The sequence below is a fragment of the Ictalurus furcatus genome, chromosome 21 (genome assembly GCF_023375685.1).
Source record: "Ictalurus furcatus strain D&B chromosome 21, Billie_1.0, whole genome shotgun sequence".
In the NCBI taxonomy this organism is placed as follows: Eukaryota; Metazoa; Chordata; class Actinopteri; order Siluriformes; family Ictaluridae; genus Ictalurus; species Ictalurus furcatus.
Window position 1 is genome coordinate 19,049,015 of NC_071275.1, and position 16,955 is coordinate 19,065,969.

Below are 16,955 nucleotides of genomic sequence, written 5' to 3' on the forward strand. Positions count from 1 at the left end.
ATATTCTGAGTGATCAAGATAAGACATTTAAACAATAGACCGTATACTCATTCGTACTGTAGGGTGAAATTTCCCAGCATCAAACCCCCCAAAAAAACTCTACTGATGACGCATTTTGGAGTATAATTTGAACGATCTGAACCACTTTGGGTGGATAATGAATTGTTCTTCCTTCCTCTGTGCTGGGAAATCTTGCGTCCTGCACTACGACCGCTTAGTAGTTCTCACGCTGTATCACTAATGACAGTTTGCTCACAGTAAGCAATTTGCATGAAGAACACATGGTGTAATAATGACCACATAGACGATGGATGTTAATTGCATATATATATATATATATATATATATATATATATATATATGCTACTACAACGCACTACAGAATGCTACATGACAGGACAAACAACATATTATACTGTTTGTTAATTTTATGCTGGAATTTCCCTCAGAGTTGCAACGCCGCGCATTTGACACACGATCATCGCATGATAATCCAAGCTGAAAAGCTGAGGGTTCTCCGTGGTGTTCTGACAGCTCCGCTGTGACATCAGCTCGAAATACAGTCATTCTAGCTGTTTCGTACAGACTTGGAAAAACACTAGTCGGATTTCCACTGCGCTGGTGGACAAAAGAGGAAACCCCTTACTCAATGAAGCAATTATTCTAACTCAGTATAGAACCGTCCCTTTGTGTTACGCAATTTACTTTCACGGCAGATGTTGGGGAACGTTCCTAATTTGTCCAAACATGTCACAGATCACAGGTTAACGCTTATGAATAAAAAACAAAATTCCAGGGTAAGCCCATGTCTCAACAGGTGACAGCCACCTATTAAATCAACGAGAAAATTCAGGGACAAAAATGCGACGGAAGAGCGAGTGTAAATCTGATCGAATATCTGTACACATTCCTCGCGATATATATAAAAACAAATTAAATTAAACGAAAAAAAAAACATGCTTGAATGAAGCAAACCACTACATAAAGCGTGAATAGGGGTGAAAGGTCATAATATCTTAATGCACGTGTAATAGCTGATATCATGACGAGAATTTTATAGCCTGTCATTTAAGGTACAACGTTTTCATTTATTATCTAAGGTAAGTATTTTAAGATCCTTCGCTCCCTCTCAAATGTCTCTCTTGGTACGTGACAGAGAGAAGGACAGACGTAACCCTGGAATGGACACGAGGCTGTGACATTGCACATGTCTTCCATCAGGGTGTATTTTTAGGAGCAGAGTGTAAATCAATCTGTGTGTGTGTGTGTGTGTGTGTGTGTGTGTGTGAGGAGAGAGGTTTAGAAGGAGAGTGCAAAAGTTCATATTTAAGTTGAACACTAATCATGTTGAACATGTAGCAAAAACCGATTGGTTATTTATTTATTTATTTATTTATTTATTTACTATAGTTCACACCACAAGGCTGATGAATTCTCGAATCCGATTGGTCCGGATAATAACAGCAGCTCCAGTCACATTTATATTAATGCGCTCGCTTTAACACGTTATCGTTTCCATAGTAACAGCTCATTCACGGGGACGTGTGTCACTATTCATAGGGTGATATAAGTTTTTCACGAGGAGACATTTACACCTCAGCGCTTTGCAACAATTCAAAGCTACTTGAGGTGTAACTTTAGGTGTTCCGTGACAGGAAATTCTTGAGGACGGAGGTCTTTGCGGTTTCTCAGTAACGTGTCAAGCTGCCTTTTTTTTTTTTTTGTCTTAAGAACTTCAAGAGGGAAAAGAGGTTAAACCTGGCTACCAGTTAAAAAGTTAACAAAAAAGAAAGAGTACCTTCCATAACCACGGTATGAATTATGATATTTTATACACACAAGATACCCCTATGTTACCCCATTTGGATGCTGCACCAAGAAGGGCAATATATAGACTTAAAACTATAGAACGATATTTCATGGTTTGTTTGTTTTTTTTAAACAGTAACGATATAAATAAGGATATGAAAATAGTAACCTTCGACACTATCTTTTTCGGCCACGAGTCACATCGGCATACAGTCTCGAGAGCCGTGCCGTGCAAACACAAGCATTGATCGAAAAAAAAAAAAGTCAAACTTAATCCTGACCGTCGTCAAATACTACATTATACCGATTATGTAGGCAGAAAAAATAGAATATGAATTTTATTCACAAATTAAAATTCCACTGAAAATGCAAACACCAACACTCATAATCTAACAACAGGAAAAACAAACAGAAATGTACAAACACTTTTCTTCTGTAAAAGTGCATATAATCTTTAAATAATGAAAAATGAACAAGTCTTAAACTACGCTGTAATACATCAAAACAGTGACTTTGTTTACACGGACAGCAGTGATCTAATTACTGACCTTATTCTGAATAAGCCGATATTCTGATTAAGGTGTTTACATGAGTCCCTTTTAGAATACTCCTGTCATGTTCCCGTTTTACGTGTTATAGAACACAGATCGATTAACAGCACACGTCATTACGTCCCCACGTCACGCCGTTCGACGTCCCTCTAGAGTCTCACGTATCGACATATAGTTGGTCTTCGTTATGGGAGCGTATACAGTTTTGGGTGTTTGGGTGTCTTCAAGTGCGGTTAATTATTTGTCATGCAGTACGTGCAAATGCGTCCCAAACCGCGTACTTACCGTCTATATAGTAGTCGAGATACATGTATTTCTATATAGTAGGCAAGTACGCGGTTTGGGACGCAGCCGTGCTCTCTTGTTTGCCGTCAAACGGTTGAGCGCTGCCGTGTGTGTACGTGTCCTGTCGCAAAATGCGGTGAAAACTCTCACACGACGTTAATAGTGTGATTAAGGTGTGTACGTGTCTGTAACGCACGTCCATAATGCGACTAAAACAGGAATACTGCACACGTCTTAATTCCATTTGTGTTTACTTCGAGTATGACTTTAATCGGATAAAGGTCATCAACAATCTGTTTACATGCTAGTCTCTTAATCAGAGTATCGTCTTAATCGGGTTCGTATCGGATTATCGTTGTCCTTGTAAACGTACTGAGTAACTCAATAATTATTCAAATCAAGAACGAGTTTATTCAAGTACCGACTTTACTCTTAAACGACATACTAGGGTCGGAACCCCGTCTTCCGCCGCGTTTGTTCTCGTTCCACGCGTGAGACGCCCACGCCGCGGTGCGTAAACATGTCAGTTCTTATCATCGGAAGGAACTGTACCGGTATATCATGAACGATATGATTAGGCACCAAGTGTACTGACGTTTGGAGGGAAGAATAATAAAGGATTCTTTTTAGAGAGAGCAAATTCTATTTGAATTCTTTTCACTGAGTTTCATAACAAATTAAAAAATAATAAAATAAAAAATTAAATAAAATAAAAAAATTATATAAAAAAAACCCCCCTGCTAAAACGCATTATCATGGTAATACGTCGAAACCTTGGGCAATTACTGTAATATAAAAAATAAAAAAAAATGATCTGGACGCTTCTTTAATTTAATACGAATCACTGATTGCAATCATTTCCAGAGATGTTGTTTTTTTTTTTAATGGAAAACTTATTATTTTAATAAGCCGATCTTACCAAGCGAGGCCGATTCGTTCACTTTCATACCGATAATGGTGAAGAAAAAAAAAAAAAAAGTACAAGCGCTAGCCGCTCAGAACAACTGGCAAACGTGACACAATGCTGCATTTTAAACATGTTGTTTTCTTCATTTTAGCTCCACATGACCCAAAGCCACTGTATTACCATAGAGGACCGAGCGATGGGGCTTCATTAAGCAGCGGTCCTCGTTTGGTTACGGGCAAACAAACAAACGAGCAAACAAACACAGAAACAGACGAGCGGGGTTTAGTATCAATTAAAACTGAAAGCTGTTTGTGTGTAGATAAGATGTGGAGGCGTTAATATGTAATGCGGTTTGACCTCCGCCCACGTGCACATGTCATTTCTGCTGATCGTAAACCATAAACTGTGTGTGTGTGTGTGTGTGTGTGTGTGTGTGTGTGTGTGTGTGTGTGTGTGTGTGTGTGTGTGTGTCCCATGAACTTGCCACTTTGTTTATAGCGCCAGCAGCTGGAGTAGGTCTAAACACTTCCTGATGCTCAGTCACTCTGTGTTTCAGAAAGCGGTTACACATATTGGCTGAGGATTTCAAGTTCAACTAACAACCTTGAACTTGTGAGTGATTTATTCTCTCTCTGGTGCGTCCATCATTCAGCGAACAAATCACAAACAGCAAACACACACTCTCTATACGGTAGATGGACAGACGGAGACCGGACAGAATCAGAAAGCAAATTTATAGATTTTTTTTTACATTTTGTTGTTTGAGGACCTACAGCGTGTCTATGGCGGCGCCCGAAATCGCGTACTGTGACAGGGCGTACTGCATTCGAAGCAGTACCTACTGCAGGGCCGTGGAAACAGTACGTACTAATCAGTATGTGTGTGTAGTATGAATACAATCCCGGACATACTACATCCGCCGTGTGACACTCGACGTCAACATAAAGACATAAATCTTAAAGGGAACACCAGATTAAAGTAACCGCACTGACGGGAAAATGCACATCGGAAAAGTGAACTGAATTAGTGATGTAATGTGGGCAGGGTTAACAGGCTGAGGTAAATCCGTTGCCGTTAGCTTGGCCGGCTAAGGCATGATGGAGATCACAAAAAGATTTCAAACGCTGTGACAACTGTTTTCTTGTTTAAACCTTCAACACGTTAACAATTTATTCGGGTATTGTTAATCCCGTTGCATTATGGGATTTTTTTGAGTAGCGTAGTGTTCATCGGTTGCATACTGCAAAATCTCACCGGAAGTAATACGCCATCCGGGTATTTCTCACTTACTGTTTCTCGCCTACTGAGAATTCGGGCATACGACCCCTCTGGCCTACTGGGTAGTAGGGTAGTACGTGATTTCGGACGCAGCCTATGTCTCTCTCTCTCACACACACACACACACACACACACGCTCAGCAATCCTACTGTGTGTTAAACCTCGGATAAAGCAAATGGGATTAATATGTAATGTAAAACGACACCTGTGTGTGTGTAAGTGTGTGTGTGTGTGTGTGTGCGCTAATAGGACAGGAGGTCATGAGGATTATATCTTCTATATTACTAACAAATCCACCTTCAACTGTCTGTCATCATTTTTTTTATCCAATCAGAGTCCTCTGAGGGAAAACATGAACAGAATCTGCGAGTTTAACAGTTTCAGTTCTTACAAAAGACAAAAATAACAGCCTTCCTCCCCCCCCTTCCCCACTTTGCTATAACAAATGACATCATTATATATCTGACAAACATTACATCGCCTTGGATTTTAAACATGTCGTGATTTAAAGCAACAAGTCCACCTTAGAGTGAATATTATTACCATGCTGGAAATGTGGGATATGAGATATGATCCACAATTCATTCAACATGCCTCTTTATTTAGTCTGCGTGTAGCAATTTATTTCTATTCTAATAAATAACATTCATTTTGACCGGGATCAGGGTTCTAGCTGCATCGACTCCAATAAAGTACGCAAATTAAACCTAACCGCTCGTCCTAATATACTACGATAATATATTAACGGTCAGCACATATCCTACTGTTGTCCTGATAAGAGTCCGTAATTGTTTCACTTTGACTTTTTATCACAATTTACGACGCAATATCACGTACCATCGTATTATCAAAGTCGCTCAAAGCTTATTTGCAAAGATAAAACACTTAAAGCTAGGCTTCTAAACAGCTATACGGTCAGCAAAATATCAGCTGATCAAAACTGTCCTAAGAATATTATTATTGTATTATAATTATATAGCACTATATTATTATTAGTGTATATTGTACAAGCAATTTATCAGTGTGTGTTTTTAAAAAAGAGGCTTTAAAGTGATCATTTTATCGTATGGCTGACCGACTACATTTAATTTTTGACTAAATGATCACTTTAACCCTGAGAGGTGTTATCCACGGACACTATAATGCGACTATAATCATATTGTAAGCACATTAGAATCAACAACAACACGCTAAAATAAGGATTGCATAAGGATTTTTTTTCCATGGGAATTTGTATATCTCCTTTCAGACTTTCACAGGGAATGTTGCCAAATCTGTAATATTCACACAGAAATGGCCTGCGTTTTATTGAACAGTCACAGTCAGAGTTACACAAGGGTTATTCTTTCACTAACGATTGTCAAACCGCATGAGAGTCATGCGTGTTTAACAATCTCGCTTGTAGTGACTAGAAGGTCATGAGGTTAAACCTCAGGGGTCCCAGAGAGCTTTTGAACACGTCCTTAACTGCTTTAACTGCTCAAATCAAAGCCTGGATCGGATTTTGCCTCAATTAACATATCATATATAAATATATATATACTGTATGTGCATTGGTCTGTACACCGAATGTAGCTTCTGGGTTATATTTAGCTGACATTTAGGTGTCACTTTATCATAAATACTGTATGTGGTCACATCTGTATTTAGACTCATGTATGTGTTTTTATATTGAGCGCTGTTCATCACCAAGGCTTGACGACATCATCGACCGCTTACATTTTATTGCCGTATTTAATTTCCTGACTGTGCAGGTTTGGGCTGAGAAGCGTGAGAGAGAAGTCTCTGCTGGGAAAAAATCTCCAGCAGATACGCTGATCGATTCATAGCGACCGTGTGGTTCAGCGCAGATACTAATGCACAACTTATACTGAACATTATCTAAGATCAGATGGCTTATAAAAACAGTAAGGAATTACGATTACAGATTCTTAAAAGAAAACCCCACATATGAAATATATTTATACCGAAATATCTGTGACGGGTTTTGGTGGTTTGTTGGTTGGTGTTGTGTTTTCGTTATTCCTGTGAGAAGTTAGCGGTCGTGTGTCGCGCTGATGTCACGGGGGACAACGTTATTGCTAGTACAGTTACAACGGAGTTTAACAGGAGAGAGAGAAAAAAAAAGTCAAACAAAAAAGTTGAGAACAATCAGTTCTTATCTGATTGATGATCGAGAGCTTATTTTCTCACATCATGTTAATTAGCATTAATATTAATATTAATTAGCGAGTGGAAACGTTGCTGCAAACGTCGGACTCGGAAGTCCCAGAATGCAATTCAGTTATGAGACGGCGAGTTACGGCGGACTCTCGGCTCGGCTAGTTAGCGATCTACGAGATGACGGGCGTGACGATGTTGACGGGCAGTTTTAACACGAGACTGAAGCTTTGTAAACTGACATGTTTGAGCAGAGTGTATTAATGAAGAGGCGAGAGAGCTCGACAGACCGAAAAAAAATAAATAAAGCGCTGCCGCATCAGTCTATATAGAGATGAAGCAAAGGCTATGTCGCACTGCACCACTTTCAGCAGGTAGTCGAGCGGCTTTCTGGGTCACGTAGGAAACCGCTAATCAAAATGAAAACAGAATGGACTGAACATATTGATGAAAGAAGTTTTAAACCAAAAGTTATTACAAAATAAATCTTAGATGCACTTGAAGATGCCATTAATTACAAATATTAATATACAAGTCGATCAGGGTGTATTTTTTTTTACTTTACGAGTGAGAAGAGGGCAAAACTCAAGCTGTAGGATTTATAATCATACTCTCTTGACAAGGGCAAAGCACAAATTTCGACAAGCGCCACAGAAACTGAAAGCTTTTAAAGCATGTTACAGATCACTGACTTAATAACGCTCCAGAAAACAAGAACATATTTCCTGAATGAACACTCTAGAAATGATTCATCGTTCAGCTTCAACGCAAGTTTTCTCTTCAGAAAATAAACGATCTTTCTCTCCTTTGTACCTCAAATCAAAGGAATGCATTTAGGTCTCTCTCTCTCTCTCACACACACACACACACACACACACGCGCACACACACCTGTGTTTGCCTTAAAACGCTGAGCGTGAGTTATTCTTCATCTCAGTGAGTCATGTCTTGTCCAGCTATGTGTTGTGTGCCACAGGTTTAATCTCCCGATCTAAAATAAGCTCTCTGTAAAGCATTAGAGCGCGGCGTGGATAAATAAAAACTCAGCGCACACTTCATCAGAAGTTCTTATCTGCAGCACCACCCCGACTTTACGGTCTCTGTGTCAGAGATCCACAGGACAGGGTTCATGTCAGCGTGTCACATTTGCCTAGCATTACTCAAATGCTGACATCGACCTCCACAGAAAAAGGGACAGGAACTAGAGTAAAATGATATATGAGGAAGAATATTGTGAAGAAACTTTTTAATTTTTATTATTAAATTTTTAAAAAAATAATAATTACAGTGTTTGGTTGCACCCAGGTGAAAACAGCTTTGGACATACAGTACTGCTAATTGCTTATCAAAGTTAGCAAGCTAGCTAGCATTAGACTGACAATTTATCATATACTGTGTAAACTATCACCCAATGTCACAGGCACACAACCTAATGTTAGGCTAACTATTTATTATGTAAACTACCGCCCAATGTCACTAGCACACACGCTAATGTTAGGCTAACTATTTATTATATTATGTAAACTACTAAACAAGGTAACATAAGTCTATCTATTTATATATTACTGCTACCTAAGGACGTTATTGTTTAACATTATGCTAACCATTACATCGTCTCAAATCAGAAGCCAATGGCACCAGCTAACATTCGGCTAAGTGATTTTTTTTTTTACTAGCATGGTGTGTTTGCTAGCATGTTTTATCCCTCATACTTCCAGATTGATGGCAACAGAGTGATAAGAGGGAGATGGTCGCTTCACCAAACCGCATAAATACTATTATGTGATATAAACTTTTATATATTTAAATTTATTAGTTGATATTATATATAAGTATTTATGCATAATATTTTTATGGATGCACAAAAAGCGCTGAATTAAACTACAGTCCTAAATGAATAATATATATTCTGGTGTGTGTGTGTGTGTGTCTGAGTGGGTCTTTTCAGTCTTATATAATTGGACAAACAGTTGTGTAAAGTTTTAGTCTGAAGTTCATATTTGTAACACTCATTTTATTTTAAATAAACTAAAAAAATGGTACTGAAAGTTTGGCCGCCCCATCCCATCCGATTAATCGGAAAAATAATCCGCCAACTAATGGATTATGAAAATAATCGTTAGTTGCAACCTTAATTAAAACTAATTATATTTCTGATGTATTTTCGTGCATGTGTCTATGTGTACGTACATACTGGCAATAACTAACTGACAAACACAGTGTAAATCTTGTCTCTGAATAATAAATCTCAGAGGTGGTATTAAAGTGTAACATACCTACCCAAGACAAACTGCTTCTCCGTGTGTTGGCGGACAGTCAAGTCTAGTAAGAACAATCACGAGCTAACGTAATTGATTTAGATGAAAAGTGTGGCTTCCTTCCAGCCTTGAGAGTGGACTGCTCAGTGCATTACAGCCTGTTCCTGCCCTGCACATTTAATCCTGTTTAATTAACACATTTTACAGCGACAGTTTAATGTCTGTTTGCTGTGCAATCAAAAAGGGAAATTGAGCGATAAACTAGAGTGGCTGTAAACGAATAAATCACAGGACGTGGCGACGATAACAAGCAGGATAATTCCAGTTTCACGGCAACCGGGTTCATATTAACGTGTCGTGTCGGACGCGTGTACGCGCCTAAGATGAAAAATCAAACATGTTGTGTGTACAAGGTTCAGTCTCTAAGGACCGTGTGTGCGGGGTGATGTCAGGTCGTCGCAGCCATCGATAACAGCTGTCAGATTTGTGATCGGACACGGTGCCAGATCAGACATCTGCGGTAAGCATGCACCTTATCAAATTTTCATCGCGCTGTAATTTCCGTTCATTCGTTACGGTTCATGATGTTATCCACGGTTATGTTTCATATCATATTACTGAAGGGGAAGTATGTAGTTGTAAATGATGTCATTTTGAAAAATCTATTCGATTACCGGGATGTTATGCCAAAGCGTATCAGCAAAAGTGTAAATGAGAGCACAGGGTGGAAGTCACATGACCTGCACTGTAGGGCTGGCTTTGAGAAATCCGATTAAAACTGTAGGGATAAATCAAATAAAAATTTTAACATCTACAAAAGTGTTATTCAATGCAGAATGGAGAGGAAATGAAACCCTGGCGACAAAATATTCAACATCTGATCATCTACTTATTACCGGGTAACGATGAAGTCCTTCTAAAAGTTCGAAAAGCGGTAGTGATTCCCCTGTAATATCCTTAAACGATTTAACAAAAAGAATCAATATTATATTGAGCGTATAATCTGATACCATATAAACTCTTACTACAGGACGTAAAAGTTAGAAACGTAATTAAAACTGCTTTTTCGTTTTTAAGTCACACATAAAGAGGGACTGGCGTGGCGTGAAAGTAGGTGACAGTTAAGAGTATGTATTTTAAACTCTCTGTGGTCGGACGTCAGGATGTGACACGACTGCTGGTTAGTTCCTCTGAAGAAAAGCTTATTCAAAATAAGCTTTCCTTTAGTAGTTTTGAGAAGTGGCGTCTGTCTGTCACAAGTTCCACAATCAGGTTCTGGTTTACAGAGATGTGTATCTCTCCGTCAGAGCTGACACGCTGTTCATCTCCACTTGATGCAAAAGTGATTTTAGGCTCTAATTCACTACAGATTTGTGTGTGCAAAAACACACAACTTTATATATCGATATACATTATGGGCGCGTTCCTGTGCCACGAGCGAGCGTGTCACGTGAATTATTTCGGCTCGTATGTTGCTTTAGTTCCGGATCAGAGCAAAAGTTTGATCCTTTTAGTTTGTTTCTCTCACTAGACAGAATTAAAGCGACCAGGAAGCCAAAAAAAAAACACAAAAAAAACAAACAAAAAAAAACAATGGCTGAAGGTCGTGTAGGGCAAAAAACTCCATCATTCATTGGTCAGAAATACAATGACGGATAAATGAAAACAAACGTTTGTAGAGAAATCGTAAATAAACCCCCCCGAGAACAGAAAACACGGAGCGCCTCTGAATAAATTCTTCAATAATGATGTAAATAACTAGTTTATAACATTGTTCTTTTGTGTTGCATCCAGTGTTTATTTTCTCTTTTTTGTTTGTCAGTCCAAATCTCCAGAACACACTGCATTTCTGCAGCTCTAGAGCTCGGTGCTTTGGCTCAGTTTTCAGCTCCTGGCTCGGTTTAGCTACAGAAAATCGATTCTCGATCAAATCGCTTTCTTAACTGCGCTAGACGTCGACTGGAAACCGTTACCGAGACCTCCGCGCTCAGACGCTCTCGGACCGGTTGATTCGGTCCAAACCCGAGCGCCCGCACCAAAGAGCAAAACTCAACACTAAACCCCGTATATATATGATCTCACCCTGAGTAAATCAGGGCCCGGCACTGGCACAGAGGTGAAAATTCGTTTGAAAACACTTCTAAATAACACGCACTAGCAATAAAAAAAGGCTGCGTATTAGACACGTCGATCGATCCAGTCTCGACAGCATGACAACTTTTGCCCGAGACGCGCTGTGAGGAATCGGTGCAGACGCACGGGAGCCAGTCTGACTCACTGGCTGTGTCGAAGGAAAAAGGCAGTACATCCAACCTCCTCTGTGCCTGTTTGATTCACTGGAACAAAACTAACTGAAGCACACACACTGTCGCCATACAGGAGGGCCTCCTAAGAAATCACACCATAACACAACAACCTACAATACTGGTCCCAGATAAGTGAGGAAAAACCGCCCACATGCCATGCAGAGATGAGTTCAGATGCAGCAGCAGGAAAGCAGCTACCGCATCGTCTCATCGCTGGAGGATCCGTTTGGATCAGAACACATTAGCCAGTCGACGTTTGGCTCGGTGGTTTAATCGCCCGTGATTACACAGGCAGAGTAAAAGCTAATTAAACTCTAACGATGATGCTGATTTGCTAAGAAGTCCCTCGATGGAGATTGCGAAGTGGCTGACGGTTTGCCTTTTAGCAGCTCTGCTCTCATCCACGTCTTTTATTTATTTCTGTTTACTTCTCCACTCAGTCACAAACTTCTGAGAATTAGATACGAGATGACACATATTTATAGAAATAACAAGCTGGTCAGACTATTACTCAGTTCATTCTGATACAAATCTTTCATCCAGAGTCAGATCATGTCTTGTGGTCAGTACGGGGGTGGTGCGGTTTCTGTTCGAAATAAAAAACCAGTCATTTTAAATAAAATGACTGATGCAACACTAGGGCGTATATTATCATCACAGGGGCAAGCCTTATAGTATTAAATCGTGAATTCAATTTTACAGCTAGGTCTACGTTACAGTTCGTCTCCAGCTTCTGACTACTGACTTCATTTCAACAAGCTAGTCATTAATGTTATTGTACAGTGAAGCAAAGCACTGCTCGCTACGTTTACAGAAACCTCTACGGTTACAGAAACTTCACACATGTAGTTATTACACACTGCCCGTTTTTTTTTTTGTATCCATTTCCACGTGATCCGTTTACTTCTACACGCGCTCATTTTTCACAGCTAGGACACTTGTAATTTTCTCACGTGGCTTAATTCTTCGCACGTATCGTTGAAACGTACACTCAGATGTTTTACACGTGATCACATAATACTCACAATGACGTGAAAGAATTATGATCGAGCATGCGAAATGTAGGCGATTTTTCCATAAGGGTGTTTATTCTATGGTTATTATTATTATTATTATTATTATCGTCTGTGGTTCATGGTAACAGTTTCACTGTGGTATGAGAGATATAATCTGCACCGGACAGCAGTATGACCAGAGCAGAAGGCACACTTGCTATTTACTTATTTACGCATCTATTCTTATTATCCTTATAAAGTTCGTTTAGCTATTATTTTGTTCTTTCATGTAGTATTTATAATATATTTTATTTAGAATCAAGCTCATGCTCTGTGAGACTACTTTGTTTTGGTCGTGATAAAGGCTTCAGGTGTACATCATCTCTCTCTGAGCTGAAGTGTAACCCTAAACCTCGGCGCAAATGATAGACCCTAATTATAACTGTAACCGTTACATTATTATTGATGTGTAACTCTACACATCAATAATATAAAATACTATAACACTAACAACCAATAATAACCAATACTGTTATAGGAATTTGGGTTTTACAGACAGACAGACAGCATGTGTTGTTTAACATCCCTCCGGATGAAAAGTGAATTCTGCCGGTGTTCATTCAGCACTTCAGTGATTCCGTTTGTGGGAACCTTTCTCTCTGTACGACTACTGCTATTACACACACACACACTCGCACACAACTTTGTGGCTGCCTAAGCTCTCAGATTTGGATTACAGTTCCTCGGGTCATAAAGTCCAGGCTGGCGTGGCCTCCCAGTGACGTATCTGTTTCCACTGCGCAAGCAGCACAAACCCGCGTGTGCGCTCCATCAGGAGCGAGGGGAAACCTGATGCCCTGGCTGCATGTCCACAATAACACATTTCTATACTATTAATGATTATTTCTGCAAAGTATGACAATTATGCCTGAGCCTTATTTTGATTCAGGAGAGGAGACAGCAGAGGAGACTCGGTGCTTGGAGGTGTAGCCATAGTAACCCAATGCTGGACTTCCAGGAACCTGGCGTCCAGCTGCAGAATCCATGAAGCCATGGATACGTTTTACGCGCGCGCACACACACACACACACTTGTCTCAATTTAATTCTACCGTTGTGAGGACCTTCCACTGACGTGAATATTTATTGTAGCTAATTAATGCTACGCAACACCTAAATCTACCCTGAACTTTAACTACACACCTGCACAAAGGCAAGATTTCAGCTATTTAAAAAAATAATAAGAAGAAAGAAAATTTTTTTCTTGTGGGGACTCGTCAAAATTCGATATAATGTCAGTATAGTAAAGATGAAGGCTTGTGCTGCTGGAGATAAATAATACTAGTGGCAAAAGATATTATTTATGTTTGTAAAATGTGTAGTAGTATTAATAGTAGTAGTAATAATAATAAGAATAATAAAAGCGGCTGAAGACCAACAAAATGTCCCTACAAGTCCAAAGCCTTCATGGATGCCCATCATTACGGGAATTATGGGAACACGTGACCACAAATAGATGGACAGAACCTAAAGATGGGTAACTATGCAGGGGTGCCATATGAGGGTGGATTTGAGTTGACACGTGGCCTAAAGTGACCCAGAATGTCCAGGACACAGGACTAAGTGCATAAACCTGACAGGGGCTCACCATGGGTTAACATCTTTGTAAATCTTTGAAGTTAACGCACTGTAATTTTGATTCCACATGCTAATTATGGCATTTACAGTAATAGTCAGGAATGCGTGCTTGTGTCTGAGTGGGATTGACGTGGCTCTGGGTATTCCATACAACTTTTGACATGGAATTTATGCTGAATTATGTGAGAGCATTCCTTATAGCAAGAGCAATCAGGAAGTCCTTGAACCCGAATCCTGTAAAGAACACCAGGAGAACTCTCTCTCTCACACACACACACACACACACACACAGGTAAGACACAATGTGTGCGCCAAAGCGCTTCTTACCTTCAGGGCGCACTTCTGCCCGGTTTTCTTGTTAAAACACTCCAGCACTTTGCCGTTGATCCCCAAACCGAGGACCTGAGTGGAGATCTTGTAGTCGTCCGTCACGGCGTTGCGTTTGATCTCCAGTTTCGGGTATCCAGCAGCAGAGTTAGGATTGGGCATGGGGAACTGTGTGGACTCGCGCTCCTTCTCCGGTTTGGTCTCTGCGCCTTCACTCTTACTCTCGCTTTCCGTTTCGGATTTCGTCTCTGGCTGTTCTTCTTTGGTTTTTCCATTTTGCAGCATGTTTTTTTTTTGTTGTTGTTGTTTTGTTTTTTTTTGCAAAAGAACTTTTGCAAAGCGATTCCACGTCGGTGATGACCCTCCACGCACCCAGCCTAAATCCGGCGTGATTTTACTGGCGCGCAACACTCATCCCAAACAACACGCGTTTATTCTGCACCTCCTCAGGTTCTGCTCTGAAATCTAGATGAGTTAGTACAGACTGAAAAATCCCTGGGTCCTTCATAGAAACATAGCTCTTACTGTCAGCCCCCAACTCTGAGCACTCGGGAGTACTGCTGGGAGAAAGTCACGGAGTTTTTAAAGAGAACGCTGACCGGCTGCGTGCGCGTTCCTCTCCGGCTCGGTGCCAAACGCGCATCAAGAGCTCAAATAGTGCGCTATGTAGTGTGGAAACGCCTTGACTTCATATCCTATATAGTGCACTCATGGGCTTAATAGGAACCAGATTGAGAATGGGCGTTTTGTCTCCCTACCCCCACCCCATGCGGTCCTGCCCCTATGCGTCAGTGTTACAGCCCTCGACTTCCACAAGAGCTCAGACTCTTAAAGCAACACCGACCTGCGCACTGCGCGCGCTCATCACTGACTTCTACTGCTGTCAAGATTCATCTTAAAGCATTTGGCTCGAAGACATTTTTTCAAAATCTGAATGCTGGATTTGGGACAAGACCCAGAGTACCACAAATAAATAAATAAATAAATAAATAAAGAAAGAAAGAAAGAAAGAAAGAAAGTTTGAGGATGTGTTGGCAAAACCCTAACCCAGAAGAGCTGACTGGTCCTAAACACTCAATCATCTTTAGTATTTGTGGTGGATCCAGGAATACTGGCACGCGCACACACACACACACACACACACACACACACACACCTACAGCATGTTTTTGGGAGGTAGGAGGAAACCAGAGAACCCAGAGCAAACCGGTAAAACAGGTAGAACACGTGAAACTTCACACAGAGAGTGTGAGTGTCAGGAACCGGGAACCCTGGAGCGGTGACACGGCGACGCTATGCACCGTGCCGCCGTTCTGAACACGCGTACAACCGATTTATTTTTACGACAGTACAAAACAGACAACAAAAAATATCTTAAAAAAAAGTATGCAGGCTTTTGTGTGCAAGTCTGCTACTGTACATATATTCAGATGTACTAGTATACAACTATGTATACAAGTACAGTGGGTTTTGCGCGTCATAAAAATGCATCGTTTGCGTCGCAGTGACATACGCCCAACAGGAAACGAACAATGTTCTCTTTAAAATGAAATGAACTAGTATACCAGTATAGAGCATACGTATGACGTTCATGAATATCAGCCAATATTATGAATATAAGAATAGATGTGGAAGTTCCGGTGTTGAACTACAGAATCTTTTGTTATAATGCATTTGTTACCATGAGAAAAAAATAAGCGCTTGAAGGGTACATTTATTTTATTTGAAATATTTCTGAATGAGAATGAAGTATGTTTTAGAAAGACCCACAAAGTTCACCGACGGGGCACTGCGAACGAAGCTTGAGATTTTTAAAGGATGTAGGAAATGTGCTGCCGAACACAAATGATTCGTCTGACAAGTCGAATCATCTAGAAGTTTAAATAGGAAATAGTTCTGAGTGCACTTCCTGACGAGAGAGTTCCTCTTCAGTTCTTTAAACATTGTGTCTTTGAAAGAAAAACGAGAAAAAAGGGAGAAGGTAAGAGGGAGAGTAGTGTGTGTGTGTGTGTGTGTGTGTGTGTGTTTTCAGTAATCCAGTGCACATATGAGTGCCACTCCCTGCTTTATCCAGTGCTTCTGGCTTTGGTCTGTGGGAAGCTCTACTGCCATTACGTAGTTAGTGGAGTGACCGGTGGTGGACAGAGTTCCTGTTATAAAGAGACAGAGAGAGTGAGAGAGAAAAGAGAGAGGAAGAAAAGTACAAGGGGACGACAGGGAGGAAGTAAAGTGAGACAGAGAGGTCAGAGGGACAGAGAGAAAATTAAAGGTAAAACAAATAGATGAGGAGAAAAATTTGAAAAATCACAACAACAACAACAAAAAAACATAAATGTAGAAGAAACTGAAAATAAAAAGCCCTTTTATGCACAAACTCAAATTCTAGATTTCTGTGGAAAATTCTCATCCTACCCGTCATGCGATCTCACAATTATTTTAAAT

At 40.2% G+C, this 16,955-nt stretch overlaps 2 protein-coding genes across 2 annotated transcripts in view; both read right to left on the bottom strand.

Moving 5' to 3' along the window:
• mapkapk3 (MAPK activated protein kinase 3) overlaps positions 1-15,642 on the bottom strand; it is a 25,741-nt gene extending 10,099 nt beyond the window's left edge. The window contains exon 1 of the mRNA XM_053652655.1: positions 14,514-15,642. Coding sequence (XP_053508630.1) covers positions 14,514-14,798 — 285 coding nt within the window. The 5' untranslated portion in view covers positions 14,799-15,642. The remainder of the gene's footprint in view (positions 1-14,513) is intronic.
• A 135-nt stretch (positions 15,643-15,777) lies between these two features.
• The window catches only part of dnah1 (dynein, axonemal, heavy chain 1), a 37,589-nt gene continuing 36,411 nt past the window's right edge, over positions 15,778-16,955 (bottom strand). The window contains exon 74 of the mRNA XM_053652656.1: positions 15,778-16,663. Within this exon, the coding sequence (XP_053508631.1) occupies positions 16,542-16,663 (122 nt within the window). The 3' untranslated portion in view covers positions 15,778-16,541. The remainder of the gene's footprint in view (positions 16,664-16,955) is intronic.